The sequence below is a fragment of the Helicoverpa zea genome, chromosome 29 (genome assembly GCF_022581195.2).
Source record: "Helicoverpa zea isolate HzStark_Cry1AcR chromosome 29, ilHelZeax1.1, whole genome shotgun sequence".
NCBI classification, from domain to species: Eukaryota; Metazoa; Arthropoda; class Insecta; order Lepidoptera; family Noctuidae; genus Helicoverpa; species Helicoverpa zea.
In genome coordinates this window covers 2,238,687-2,254,476 of record NC_061480.1, presented here as the reverse complement: position 1 = coordinate 2,254,476, position 15,790 = coordinate 2,238,687, and the positions used below count along the sequence as shown (strand labels likewise).

Here is a 15,790-nt window from a genome sequence, read left to right as displayed (position 1 = left end):
ATGAAGAAACTGGCTGTAAAAACTTAAGAATGGCTGAACCATTTCAGCTGAAAAGAGGGGAGATAGGGAGTTTAGACCCGGGAAAACGTACATAGGATATTGTTTTAGTCACAAAACCACTGGCAGAACTTTGTAGACTACATTTTTGACAAAGAATTATAACAAAATGACCTTAAATATTAAAAAGAAAATCTAATATTATAAGTTAAAACCTCTAAGGTTGTCCAGCCTCCTCTGTAGTTCGTCAACGGAGTCTTTAGAAGTGGGTTCAGTCGTAGACTTCCGTCTTTCGCCACCGGGGGCCATTTGGAAGCCGGTGGCGGTCGTCGACTTTGTTGGACTTTCGGCACTGAAAACAAAAAAGTTTGGTTAGAAGCAAGTTTCGAATTTGAGTGTACTTTGTCAGAGAGCTCGTGGCAAAATAATAGTCGCACGGGTCGTACGATCATAAGGTTAAGCAATGCTTGGCGCGGCCGGTCTGTGGATGGGTGACCATCTTATCATGATGAGTTCCTCCGTGTTTCGAAAGGCACGTAAAATTGGTGGGTCCCGGCTGTCATCTGAACATCTCTAGCAGTCGTTACGGGTAGTCAGAAGCCAGTAAGTCTGACACCAGTCTAACCAAGGGATATTGGGTTGCCCGGGTAACTGGGTTGAGGAGATCATATAGACAGTCCAGCTCCATGTTAAAACACTGGTACTCACCTCCATCGGATTACACTTGGAAACCGACTCCAACATATGATCATTAAAGATGATATGATCATTCACCTAACTTGGGGTTCCCTGGGCACCTGGGTAGAGGAGATCAAACTGGCAGAGTTGTTCTATGTGGCACACTGGTACGTCCATCTGGTGAGACTGGAAGCTGACTCCTACATAGGAAGCGGCTAGGCAGTTGACTCACCTGAAGTAGTCAATTCTGGTGTCCACATTGCTGTTGCTATCCCTGCTGTACAGCCAGACGCCGCCGGTTAGCTTGTGGTCCCGCACTTGGAAGCCGACTCCTACACAGGAAGCGGCTAGGCAGTTGACTCACCTGAAGTAGTCAGTGCTGGTGTCCACATTGCTGTTGCTATCCCTGCTGTACAGCCAGACGCCGCCGGACAGCTTGTGGTCCTGCACTTGGAAGTCGCTGTTGTAAAGTCGGGGTGGACGGGTGAAGTCCACGTTCAGTTGTTGGCCTGGGGACAATAGATAATAAATCTTTAAAAAAAAACATAAAAATCCCCGAATTGATAAGGATGGAGGAGCGAGGATCGAAGGAGGAAGGAAAATTATAAATGTCAAATGGAATACCTCGGCTCATGCCGGGGCTGCGGGATTGTCCCGAGAATTACTTAGGATGCAAAGGGTCAGTGAGAATCTGAAACTCCCTCACACTGCATCCAATAATAATAGCGAAATTAATGTCCTATTGTAAATAGCACAAAATAAAGACTTACAAGTTTGCAATATCCTACAGCACAACTTTATACTACCATCTGTCATGCCTAGCATTCTGTCAACGTTGGTCAAGATATCCTCATTTTCCGATTGCTTGCAACCTGCCTTTAAGAGGCTGAATGCTCCCAAAACACTCTCGTACGAGAGAGAGAGAAGTCTGTTGACGCGGCAGTCGTAACGTTCGTGACATACATATTTATTAATAGCTTTAAAATTTAGTGAGTTGCGTAATCAAAAATAAAATCAAAAATCAAAATTAACCAAGTTCTGTAGTTAATGTTACAAAGGAGATGGCCAAATTTTCATAGTAAAAAAACCCAGAATCGACAGCAATGAAATGCTTACCAATAGGTTCATTATGATAGACCTTTGATGGTGCCAAAAACTCCAGCCTGAAATCCATGGGGTATAGGAGCTATATCATATTTTCACAAAAATAGGTCGTTGAATTTATATTGATTTTAAAGATCATTTACATCAAGGAACATAAAAAAAAATCTATGTAGGTACACTAAGATTATACTAGCCAACAGTAATATCCCCATAGTTACTGAGATTGATTGGAGATTAAAAGGTCTTATATTTAACAACTCCAAACACGAAAGCACCGACCTTACTTACTTGGAAAGGTTTCGCAGTTATATGCAACCTTCACAACTGGCTATGAAACGTCTTTTTAAAAATTGTCTTTGAAAATCGTGCCATGTGACATTGTCAAATGTAACAAATGACTTAGCGATGCAAAACGGTCCAATCACGAGTCTGCATTCAACTTCTAATGAACATGAAACAGTAAAAGTAAACTTTTCTGTGAACTAAAATCATGATCGAAAAAACGTTATAAAAAGAGAACCCCATGGTTTTTAGATGATATGAAATACTTTTTTTAATCCTTACATTATACTGAATCCAATCGTACATATGAAGTTTCTGTCGACTCTGGGTGTTTTTTTGGCCATCTCCTTTGATCAATGTACGTTGATAAGTAATACAGATAGTCCCCAGGCCGGCGAACAATTTTTTTTTGATACATACACATTTAAGACTTTGTGAGTGCCTTCCTTACGATGAGTCCGACAAACTTTTCGAATGCGCAAATTTTGGTGCCGCTGCGTTTTTTAATGCTGCATATGGAGTGTCCACCGTCCGGAAAATATAGATATTTTAAGATTTGATATAAAGTACTGACAATTGGTGTGAAGTATGTTAATAGTAAATGTTGCATTTAGAAAGTCGTTGCGAATGATATATGTATCATTACTACAGGAGGGATTTATGAACTCGAAAACACCTATCGATAAAATAATCTTATATAAGCTCTAGCTTCTGAAATACTAACAATTCGCCGAAGTTTTTTTAATATGAAATGTTGCATTTAAAAACGTCTTTTGAATGATGTATAACTCATTACTAGAGATGGGATTTATTTAATTGAAAACATCTATCAATAATTATAATTTTAAATAAGCTCTAGCTTCTAAACTACTAACAATTTGTCGGAAGTATGTTAACACGAAATGTTTCATTTGGAAAGGTTTTTCAAATAATATATAATTTGTTACTAAAGAAGTAATGGATTAGCTTGACAGAACCTACCGATAATATAATCTTAGAAAAGCTCTAGCTTTTAAAGTACTAACAATTTGTCGGAGTTATGCTAATACAACCTTGCGCTTAAAAAGATCTTTTGATTGAAATATGGCTCATAACTTCAAGTGAGATGTTATTCCTTAACACAATGTAAAGTATCAATAATATGCCTTAGGTATGTTATGTCTTCCAAAATACTAAGAATCGGTAAGTGGTATGTTAAGACGGAATATAGCGCTTAAAAAGATCTTTCGATTGACATATGGTCCATACCTAGAGGTGGGACATTATTCCCTAACATAGTAAAACCTATCGATAACGCGCCTTATTTGGGCTATATCTTCTAAAATACTAAGGATTGATAAGTGGTATGTTGAGACAAAATGTTGCGCTTAAAAAGACCTTTTGATTGATATATAGTCCATTAATAGATGTGGGATATTATTCCTTAACATAATATAACTCAATGTATTTGTCGGACAAGTCCATATTTGCATTTAGAATAATGTTATCTATCATTGTTATTCTTGTCCGACATGTATGTATGGGGAGACACAGTGACGTCATATCGACATTTTTCGGATGGTGGACACTCCAAACGCAGCATGATCTTTATCGGACAAGTTGACCACAATTTTCTAGTTAACTTTATTAAACAAATCTCAAAAAATGAAACAGGTATGTACGAAGAGTCATAGTGACGTCATATCGACATTTTTAAGATGGTGGACACTCCAAACGCAGCACGATCTTTATCGGACAAGTTGACCACCATTTTCTAGTTAAATTTATTAAACGAATCTCAAAAAATGAAACAGGTATGTACGAAGTCATAGTGACGCCATATCAACAATTCCAGGAGTCAAGCATTAAAAAACGCAGCGGCACCAAAATTTGCGCATTCGAAAAGTTTGTCGGACTCATCGCAAGGATCGGAAGGCACTCACAAAGTCTTAAATGTGTATGTATCAAAAAAAAATTTGTTCGCCGGCCTGGGGACTAAGATATTTTTGTTGGAAGATCATTTTAGAGGTAAGTTTAAAAAATGTTTGTATCGAGAAAACTTTTCGAAAACGTGTTTTGAAATTAACAGGGTTCTCAGAAATATGTTCAAGATTAATATACATTTTTTTCGCTGTCAAAAACTGTATAGATTTGGCCAAAAAAATGTTTGAGACAAGCCAATTTCGGCATTCAGCCCGTTAACATCACAGCTATATACACTTAATAACTCGTAACGCTTGCTGACGTCAATTCTTTACAAATATGGGAAGCAATCGTCAAAACACTTACCAGGATGCAGCCTATCGTCCTGCCTAAGTTCACCGAAGCTCGCGATATCCACATTGTTGTTGGCTGACCACGCGTTACTGCGGACACCTTCTCCCGCGGCCGGGTACCAAGGCTGAGAAGGTTTCGGCTTTGTAACGGCGGGGGTCGGGACTGTTTCCGCGATCGCTACTGGTTTGGATTTTTGTGCTGAAAAGAAAAAATATTTTGAGATTTGAAAATATCCATCCATCCATCTGTTGGATTGACGTCTTTAATTACAAGAAAAAAACGGGCATTTAAAATATTACAAATAATATGAGGTGCAATAGAAACGAATGAAAATGCAGGAAAAAGCTACTGTCTTATATCATTCTGAGAATTTAAAATTCTTCTACTGTTTTATGAGTACCTGATCTCTCGATGGTGTTGGATTACCGTCCCATCGCGCTATGAGAGTGAAGGAATAGTGAGTGCACTTGTGTCCAGGCAAATGTGCGTGCACTATAATATGTCCTGCGCAGCTGGCTGATCTCCTTATATGAGAACAGCCGCCGTGGCCTTATACCAATTTTAGTTATGGTGGTCGCAGCATATTTTCTCCTTCCATACTCTTCTATCTGCCGTCATCTCGCAAGTAACATTCTTTCTTACCATATCGACTTTCACACAATCCATCCATCGTTTCTTTGGTCGTCCTCTTCCACTATATCCGTCCACGTTCAGGCTCAAATGCTAGGAGGGTAGGAGGACATCATCATTTCTAGGCAACTGCTAGTGGCGCCGCGCGCTCGGACTGACCTGTCAAGGGAGGTCTCTGACGCCTGCACTCCGCATGCTCAACCTCATAGCTAGGGAAACCTATTTTATTGTTCTCCGAGTGAATTCACAAGAAATGAAACGAATTATATACAATTTATTCGTTGCGAATAAATTTATCTTTATCTTTATCTTTATATACAGTAGGTATAGATATTAGTTTTGAGTATAAATAATTTATGTGTAATTAAGGCGCATTTATCGCATAGGGGTAACCGGTAATGGTAAATGTATGTACATAAATAATTAAAATAAATAAATCATCACTATTTGAGTACCTGGTGCATCATCAGCCTGCCTGGCGTCGTCATCATCCAGCAGTTCTAGTTCGGCCAGCATGCGAGCCTCGCCGTCGAACACGAACTCGCGCTCCGATATCTTGCGTCCGGGGGCAGGAGACGGGGTTACTGGCAGCTTGGGGGCTGGAAATATTAATAAAAAGTTAAAATTGTGTAAAAGCTAGTTATAGTTTTTCGGTGAAAAATATGTCAAAGTAATTAAAAAAACCCGTAAAAAAAACCTACTAAGTGAGCTACACGCTCGCAAAGCTCTGATAACGAAAGATTTTTTTCAATTCGACCTTTAAAAATATGAGATATTCATACAAACTTCCAACCTCTGTTTTACCCCATTGGGGTGAAGTTTTGTAAAATCTGGCTCAATAGTGATAAGTTTCCATTAATTAGTCAGTGATATTCTATTTTATCAAATTAATATTAGACACCACTAGACCACTTTTCGAAATATCATATAAAGGGTTAACAAATATTTTGTGCAGTTGACAGCTGTCAGTTTTCAGGAGGATTGTCAAATTTGTCAGCTGCACCAAAAGGCTGTTGATGATTACCTACCTTCTTTCTTCTCCTCCTTGCCAGGAGTTCCACCGGTCCCCCCGGGGCCGGCCAGGAGTTCCTGCAACTCCTCCTCCAGCTCGGCTGCGTCGAAATCTTCTATGTTGGTGCCCAGGGCTTTTTCTACTTCACCGTATTGCTCCATTACCTAGGGAAATGAGTTAATGTTGTAGTTAGTAACTTTTTTTGTTTTATTTGTGTTGTATAATTTTCTTTGAGCAAGTCAAATATTGTAAATGATACTGTTTTGAAGTGTTTTCTTGATAGATATATCTCCCCATGTACTCCCCTTATAAAATCGCTTACGTACTGCCGCTAGTCACTTTCTTATGTACAACCCCTATTTACTTCTTTATGTACTCTCCCTGTTCTTTCTTATCTTCTATCTACTCTTGTGTATTACCCCTATAGGCCCTATACAAATATATTCTCTTAAGTATGTGAATTTTAATCCATATATCATCCAATATGCTCATTCTATTTTCGAGAACTGGACCCACCCGTGACCCACAAAGCTGTCAATATATTGCGCTCTTTAGGACGCATATTTTCCCCTTCTATTATTATTTCTGTATGTGCCTAATTTTAAGTGTGTGTATGTGTCTTTTATTGTGCAATAAAATTTATTTTCTTTCTTTCTTTGTTCTGTCTATCAAATAATATAAAATTATTTCATTACAATGTTATAATTGCACAGTACAAACTGACCTCTTTCAAATCATCCATGGTATCATGGACAGCGTCTTCCTCCATACCATTTTCTTTCAAATTTTTCTTCATTGCATCTGAACTGGATCTGAAACAAATACAATATTTTTTTATACAATGTTAAGCTAAACTCTTCCCGAGTAACATAGGCTATATTTTATCCCGGTACGGGCAGTAGTTCCCACGGGACGCGGGTGAAAACCTTGTTCCACCATAATACACCCTGTATTTTTAGCTTAACCTCTTGAATGTCTTATGTTACACAGTGCGACATAAGAAAAAAATGCTCCAAATGTCTTCAGTCGGACAGTTACACTTAAGGGCTTGGTCAGGATTGGTCGCTAAATATCTGTAGTTGTGTTGCAAGCAGCAATATGTTCTGTATTTATATGAAAGAAATGGTTCATTCACTCTTAATTTTTATATTTTTCAATAGCAGCAACATAATTTTGAACGAACTAAAAAATAAATAAATTCATCTGACATTCCAGTCACGGCCGACGTCAAAGAGTGTAAATTTGTGCGAATCAAACAGCGAAATAAACAATGAATAGAGGCAGTAGACGCTAAGTTTTCTTATAAAAATCTACATAGAATTACTGAAAAATAAGTGTAGATTCCGTATTTAGTAATTGTTTTTCAAAAAGATATGATGATTATAGAATGATGATGATGAAAGTGATGATTATATAGGCGAAAAAAGTAACGAAAGTTTAGACTTAACATTTTTTTTCCATAATGGCCGTCGTGTTATGACATGTTTTGCTACAAATTCTCGTAAATAGTTTGAAATACATTTAAGTAGTTAGCATATTTACCTATAAAAAAAAATAAAAGCAATATATACTTAAACCATCACGTATTGACATCATAATTGTGTGTCAAAGAGAAAAAGTCGTAAAAACGTTAACGTTACTCGCCAGGCGTATGGCCGCCGGCGCACGCCGCGTTCGCAGAATTTTTATCGGTTGACAGAATAAGTTGTTGTGTCGTGTTGTGTAGTGTATTTAGTAGTGATATTTAGTATGTTATGAATGTGTAAACATATGTGCCATCGTATTATAGTGTAATTTTAGTGAATATATTTGTGGATTCGACGTATTGTGATAAAGTGCGAAGGTGATGTGAATAAATATTATTAAAATGAAAACATATCAACTCACAGGAATGTCAGGTCAGTTTTATTTCACTACGTTTACGTTTTGTTAGATAGAAAAACTAATGAGGATTCCGGGAAGGTATCATTTATAATTTCTTATTATCGATTTAATGGTATAATCTTCCTTTTTCTGAAGGCCTACCTAACGTTATTGCCTTATTCATAAAAGCGTTAACATTGCACGTAACAGCACATTACGGAGGTCGACAACCAAAAGGTTAATACCCCTGATTTTCAATATTAACACCACTATGTTGGGGTCGGCTTCCAGGCTAACTGGATGCAGCTGAGCACCAGTGTGTTACAAGGAGCGACTGCCTATCTGACCTCCTCAACACAGTTACCCAGGGAAGACTGGTGTCAGACTTCAGCTAGTATTATATATTATATACTATTGTTTACCTGTCATTGAACATCCTTGGCAGTTGTTACTGTTAGTCAGAAGCCAGTCCCTCTTATTATAAAACGCGGTATCAAATAAGTATCGGCTTTTGTACTACCTTTAATCCAGCTTTAAGTACGACCTTGAAAAAACGTTATTACAAAACGCAGTTTATCGCAAGTCCTATTACTATCTGTAGTACAAAAGATAAACCATCGAGCCCCCTAGTTTAACTGCAGTACTTAGTCGACAAACGTCAAATTCCGACATTATTTACTTTTGAGGTTATTTGTTTTGTGATGAAAAAAACGAAAGTGGATATAAATATGTGTGATTTGGAATACTTGGATGTGTTAGAATACTATTGAGAGTGTCCGGGGACCCAACAGATTGCGTCATCGAGAAAATCTCTTCAAATTACCTGACGACAATTTTCGATATAAATATCGATTTACGTTTTTCGAAATAATACGAACAAGATTCGGATCAAGATTGTGTGATTGTGTTTCCAACATGTATCAGTGCGTTTGACTGTATAAATAGACATCGGAATAAAAGATAGTTTTCTACTTTTATGTTGTTTCCTTTTTTTGGTAATTTAATGCTCGCGATATACTGTGTACTTATAAGTTATTGTGCATTTAATTTTGAAGAGGTTCTAATGAGATGCACAACGTCTTATTTAATCATTTAAATCGGGATGAAAGTAATCCAAGTTATTCCTAACCTAAAAACAAAACATAATAAACTGACGTTCCGTTATACGCGCAAACTCGATAGTTGTTTAAAAGAGAATAATTGGATCGTGTATATCGTTAAAAGATACTAGAAATATAAAATTACCTTTAAATAATAAAACGTAATATTTTCAATCGCATAGATATTTGTTTTATTATCATAGTTATTTATTTTTCATCAAAATGCACTTAATAAAGTAATGTAAAAAGGATACGCATAGAATTCGGAACGATTGAACGAATGATTTAAATATTTGTTGCTTATAATCTGTGGATATTATTTGAACCACAGACAAATCGAAGTACCAAACAGTCTTCTCTTAGTCTACGTTTTGTAATAAGGATGTAAAGACTATCGTAAGTACCGTAACAAACCAAGACATCTCCAGTCTGGTTTAAACCAACCCTTGCGGTAGTTTTTATAATAAGAGGGAGTAAGTCTGACACCAGTCTAACCAAGGGGTATTGGGTTGCCCGGGTAACTGGGTTGAGGGGGTCAGATAAGGCAGTCACTCCTTGTAAAGCACTGGTACTCAGCTACATCAGGTTAGACTGGAAGCTGACCCCAACATAGTTTGGGAAAAAGGCTCAGAGGAAGATACTATTGTTTACCTGTAAGTATGCACAATAGCAGCGTTAACGTGCACGTCTCTCATCTGCTGCAGCAACTGTTGCACGTTCTCTAGCGCCGCGTTGCAACGCTCTAGACGTTGTGCTGTCTTGTGTTTGCGACGGAGATGGTTCTTGGCCTGGAAGGAAGAAGGTTTTTGAATAACTAATGTACAAAGAGGAATGTTGTAAGTTTGAGCGCTATGTGTGTATGTTTGTAACGTAGCTTTTAAACAAACAAACTCCTAAAAATACTGAAAAATTAATTTTTGGGAATTCTGTTAATAAACAAATAAAATAACTGAAGAGCTCATGGCTAAATCCACACGGATGAATCGATCATAAGGTTAAAGCTTGACGCGGTGGTCTATGGATGGGCGACCATTTTCCAGAATGCATAATGGTCCTGGCTGTCATTTGAACATCTTTAGCAGGTGTTATGGGTAGCCAGAACGCTTGATAAACAGTCTTACCAAGACTCGAATTGCTCATGTAACTGTGTTGAGAAGATCGCATATGCAGTCGCTCCTTGTAATACACTGGTACTCAGCTGCACCCGGTTAGACTGGAAGCCGACCCCAACATAGTTGAGCAAAGGCTCGGCAGATGATGATACTCACAGCCAACTTATTCCCCACAGTAAGCGCGGCTTTAGCATCGGCCTGCGCGGCCGCCGCGTCCCGCGCCAGGCGCAGGGCTTCGCCCTCCAGCCGCGTCTCCGCGCACATCAGCTTGACGAGAGCCTCGTCTGTTTCCGTCACTGGGGATACTTTCTTGTCGGGTTCCGCTGTTGGAGATGAAATAGCTTATGTTATAGTATATAAAATGTACTTTTTATAACGGTAAGTAAATAATAAATGATATAGTTTAGTTATAGCCAATTTGCATACTGATAAAGTCTCTGATAGCCTATCAGGAACTTATCTGACAGTTAAAGTATAACGTTTGGTTTTGCAGGTCTCGGATAGCAATTTCTAACAGAAATTTTAATTAGTCTTTATGTGGTAGATAGCATTAACTATCGGATAACTAGCAGACAGTGAAACAGGCCTTTAATATTATAGGTGAGAAAGAAAAGAGTTCATTTTAATAGTTACTACTTCTTGACACTACATATTTTTACACACTAAATATTTCAATCGGTGCCACCTGGGTTCTCAGGGAACGACTTCCCTCACCCGGAAAAAATATACCTTATGATATCCAGTGCACAACACCCAGATATCTCTTTTTAACCAACTTACCCAATTTAACGACATCCCCCTTCTTAACAGCAGCTCCCTGAGCAACCAGGTACCCGAGTATCAGCTCAAACGTCTCCCTGCCGTGTGCCCAGTCTGTGTTCCTCATCAGCTCTTCGATGGTACCCATACGTTCTACACCGGGGGGATATTTTTGAAGGAATTCTGTTGCTTGCTCCTGCAATAATAAAAGAGAAGGTTAGTTAGATCACAGAATCTTTACTTAAAAAGTTAAAGAGCTTTTTTTTAAGCTAATAATTAGTTTTGAAGCATTCTTTCAGCGTTAGATAGCCCATATATCTATGTAGGCTATATGTTAACGTTATCCTATCTAACATTAAAATATATTTTCGATTACCATCAACATGTTTATTTATTTTTTTATTACTTTTTGCACAAACAGTACAATGGCGGACTTTACGCCTTAGGCGTTTTCTCACAGTCTACCTTTGGGTGGTGGGGAAATAGCAGTGGTAGGTGCAGTTTTTAATATAGTCTACATGCAAAGAAAACATGTTCATGTTCAACTAAAAAAAAAATCTCATCACTTCTGAAATACCGAAACTTTGCTGGCTTACTCCAATCTCAAATTCATTAACTAACACTATGCTTAGTACTTCTCTGTGTGAGAGGAGGCTGCAGCCCAGCAGTGGGACGATAAAAAGATGGATGATGATACTTACTATACTGACTTTCTAATATACCTAGAACACCAATGACTGATTAACAGTGAAATCATCTCTAGAAAACCTTAACTATAAAGTCTGAAATCACCAATCCGCATTTAGCAGACAAGGTGATTAACGCTCAAATCCTTGTCTGTATGTGAGGTCTGTCCCCAGCGGTGGAACGACAAAACGCTGATGGTTGCTTCAGTAACTGGGTTGAGGAGGTCAGACAGGCAGTCGCTCCATGTAACACACTGGAACTCTGCTGCATCCGTTTAGACTGGAAGCCCAACATGCTTGGGAGATGATGATGATGATGCTACTCACTTTAACAGCGCTCTCCAGCACAAACCGCTGCGTAGCCTCGATGCTGGCTCTGGGCAGGCCGTCGTTGTCCACAGTCTGTCGCGCCGGCATGAGCGACGCCACCGCTGTCAGCGCGAAGGCTGCCGGCCTGAACGCCAGCCGGGCACCCCACTTCACCCAACCTTCTGGTCCGTTGTGAAGGATCTGCTGGTATTTTGATAGGGGGCAGAGGTCTCCGTTGCTGTGGAAAAGACATTAAATGATGAAAAAATGTAAAAATGTTGTTGTGAGGTTGGTTAACTTAAATGTTAGTACTAGTTTTGACTCAACAATTTTGTATAAAAAAATCTACTGCTTGCAAAAGTTGTTTAAATTGAACCAGACATTTAAGTGAATACAAAAACCTAGTAATTTGAACAAAATATATTGGTTTTGTCTTTTTTCCCCATCTTTTTTATTGTAAAACTAGATGATCCCGCGAACTTCGTATCATTTAAACCTACCCTGGACCTCTACAAACATTTTAAAACTAAAATAAGCCAAATCGATCCAGTCATTCTGGAGTTTTAGTCAGACTAACGAACAGCAATTCATTTTTATATATAAGATGATCGCAAACCATAAGTTTGTGTGTATGGATTATATGTACATTTAGTACATTCACCAAAGCTATTTTTTATTTTCTGAAATTACATTTTTTTATAGGCAAAGAACTAAACAAAAAGTAACTTAAGCTGCTTTTTACCCGGACACAGGAAATACAATAACCGTCTAACTTAGAAAATGGAAACCTAATGCTACGTTCACACGCGCGCCGCGCAGCCCGGCGGGCAGCCTGGCGGGCTGCGCGGCGTGCAGCCCGTCGCGGGCAGGCGGACATTCAAGCTGTTCACACGCGCGCCGTCGAGTCAGTCAGTGCAAGAATGGCGAGCAGCGAGGATCTCGGTGTTGTTGCTGTCATAGTCTTTGGCTTAACTTATTTTTATTGGAAAAAGAAAAAAAAATGATGAACGACGTTGACCATTAGTCCATGTTGTTATCTCCGATCGTAGCGACTTTCTTAGAACGTTGAATCGTCGCGAAAGCGCAGGTGAGACTGACTGCCCGCGCGCGTGTGAACAGTCGCCGGGCGCCCGCACATTCATCCTTTGAACTTTGCCAAAAAACCGACACTCGCCCGATTCGCGGCATTCACGGGCACGGGCGCGTTCACGGGCTCGGGCGTACCGTTTACACGCTCGTGAACGTGACTGTGCCCGTTGAATGTCGATTTGAACGCGTGCGTGTGAACGTACCATAAGCTATAGAAACCTTCAAGTACATAAGGGCATAATGTTATTTTATATTATTGCTTGAACAATGACATGTATGTCCATTTCCAATAGATATTTGTGTGAATATAGAACAATAAGGTGTATTTTCAAAATATTATGTCATTCAAGCTATATGGTTTTCATTATAATAGGATTTAGAAGTACAGTGACTTCTATGTTCTGATTATTAATAAATGGTTTTCATTATTAAAATATAAAAAAATACAGTCAGCAACAAAAGTCTAGTAACCCATCATCATCCTCCGAACCTTTTTCCCAACTATGTTGGGGTCGGCTTCCGGTCTAACCGGATGTAGCTGAGTACCAGTGCTTTACAAGGAGCGACTGCCCTATCTGACCCCCTAAACCCAGTTACTTGGGCAACCCAATGCCCCTTGGTTAGACTGGTGTCAGACTTACTGGCTTTTGACTACCTGTAATAACTGCCAAGAATGTTCAATGACAGCCGGGACAGAGTCTAGTAACCCAATAAACATAAATAAAATCAATTAAGATTCCATCAAATTCACAGACATAAAACGAGTATGCGTTGGTTTACATCCTCTGCTAGAATGCGTTCATCCACAAAGGTTGCAATTACTAGACATTTTAGTAATGTTTGCACATAACTAGTTACAGTTTATTATGATGATGTCCTCCTAGCCGATTATCGGCTACAGCGGCTGTTCTCATGTAAGGAGATTAGCCAACTACGCAGGACATATTATAGTGCACGAGCATTTGCGCAGACACAGGTGCACTCACTATTCCTTAACTCTCATAGCCCGATGGGACGGTAATCCGACACGACCGGAGAGAGATCAGGCGCAGGACCGACATTTACGTGCTCTCCGAAGCACGGGTGTATCAATCACCAGCTTCCAGGCTCCGGGCTGCTTTGTGAAAGTCTTCTAAAACCCACAAAGCGATTTCGGCCCGACTCGGGAATCGAACCCGAGACCTCGTGCTCAGCAGCCGCACTAGTGACAGCTAGACCAACGAGGCAGTCAATTATAGCGAGTAGACCAAAAGATACATATGTGCATTACATTGCCGTGCATAAGACAGTGCAGTTAAGACATATTTTAAAAAATTGGTTAAGAATAGCAAACCTAGTAATAGGATTGATAAATGTATAGGTAGTAATAATAGACTCTTCCTATTCCTCCTAGCTTTAGCTTATTCTAAAGATATCATATATAATGTCTGTGAGATACTAAATAATGCAGATTTTCTTATTTACATTTAAATATTGATCACACAAAAAAACTTTTTACAAAAAAATAAAACCGACTCCCAAAAACACTGAAAAGCAAAAAAAAACTATTCTTAGGTGCATCGGCCTAGAAGTCGGTGTCTAATGGATGTAACTAAGTTTATAACGCCACCGACTTCTAGGCCGATGCACCTAAGAATAGTTTTTTTTTGCTTTTCAGTGTTTTTGGGAGTCGGTTTTATTTTTTTGTTAAAAGTTTTTTATTTTTAGCTTTTCAGTGACAAGCATAGTTGTCACTATCCGCATGTCATATCCGCAGTGGAAAGTTCTCATCAATACGAACAAAATAAGCCCAAACACGAGGTAGATTTTTACACATTCATTGTTCAAGTTCCCTCGACCTTCTCTGGTCTTCATCATCAGGTCAGCTCCAAGCCTTCACCATTGCATAGTGTTATCAGACATGCGCCTTAGTGTCAAGTTTTTACCCTATGTATGCCTACGATTTTCGAAAGTTGCCCTCGATTTCTCAGGGTTTCCATCATCAGATCCTGACCTGGTGACTATGGGACCACCTGGGAGGTAAACCCTATCAAACAAAAAAAAAATTTTGCAAATCGGTCGAGGCGTCTCTGAGTAATCGGTGAACATACATAAAAAATAATAAAAAAAAAAAAAAAGATCCCGACGAATTGAGAACCTCCTCCTTTTTGGGAAGTCGGTTAAAAATACTATAAGTTGTCATGGTCACGTTTTCGACGTCACAAATGACTAAAATTAAAGTTTAGACATTCTGAATATGAATAAAAGCCAGACTACTAAAATATAATTACCATTTATTGCAACATACATCAATAATACTAATTTTCAAGATTTTTCATTCTTTGTTTACATTGGTAATAAGCTAGTCATAGCTCGAAAAACGCGGCAAAATGGTACGAAAAACTGCTTAGAGGATTAATACTGGCTGAAAAAACTTGAAGAAAAAAAAAACACGCTTACCGATACAATTCTTCGACGACTATGTCCAAGCATGCTGGGGTTCGCCCTTTCCGATTAAACGCTGTCTTAGCGTCAGCAGCCGATACTATAGGATCCTTCCTACTCCTGCACCACTGCCGCAGCATGTCAGACCAGAATTTCATCTTCATATCCCAAGATTCAGGGTTCGCAGCTTTAATACGAAACGGAGCGAATAAAGCGTTCATACGAACGTCGTCAGTCCAGCACTGCGGGAGGTCAGCCTCCGGTATTCCACAACCTGGTAGACCCATTATTGTTTAACAAATCTATGTTGACGGTTATACTTTGATTTTGTTGTTGAAAACCTGTGATTTTTGTGATTTAAAAAAATGGGTGACTTCCGCACACAATGGATGGCGTGCGAAAAATTTTGACGTTTGATCAGCAGGGATGCCAGACACCACAGAAGCAATATTTTATTTTTTAGGTTTGGCATGAATTTCAGTAGAAGTA

The 15,790-nt window shown here is 39.0% G+C and overlaps 1 protein-coding gene across 1 annotated transcript; it reads right to left on the bottom strand.

The window, feature by feature from the left end:
- Positions 1-8: 8 nt before the first annotated feature.
- LOC124644259 (charged multivesicular body protein 7) lies at positions 9-15,723 on the bottom strand. Its single transcript, XM_047183516.1, has 11 exons — positions 15,317-15,723; positions 11,807-12,026; positions 10,815-10,989; positions 10,191-10,357; positions 9,574-9,710; positions 6,684-6,771; positions 5,976-6,123; positions 5,403-5,546; positions 4,330-4,515; positions 1,040-1,184; positions 9-349 (listed from the first exon to the last, which is right to left on the bottom strand). The coding sequence occupies exons 1-11, from the start codon at positions 15,586-15,588 to the stop codon at positions 199-201; spliced, it is 1,833 nt and encodes a 610-aa protein (XP_047039472.1). The 5' UTR covers positions 15,589-15,723; the 3' UTR covers positions 9-198.
- Between the last annotated feature and the right edge of the window lie 67 nt (positions 15,724-15,790).

Coding starts and splice junctions, on each gene's coding strand:
- LOC124644259 (XM_047183516.1), bottom strand. CDS start 15,588: ATGGGTCTACCAGGTTGTGGAATACCGGAGGCTGACCTCCCGCAGTGC. Junction 10,358..10,814: donor GGGGGATGTCGTTAAATTGG/GTAAGTTGGTTA, acceptor CATCTCCAACAG/CGGAACCCGACAAGAAAGTA. Junction 4,516..5,402: donor GCAGGCTGATGATGCACCAG/GTACTCAAATAG, acceptor TTTTCTTTTCAG/CACAAAAATCCAAACCAGTA.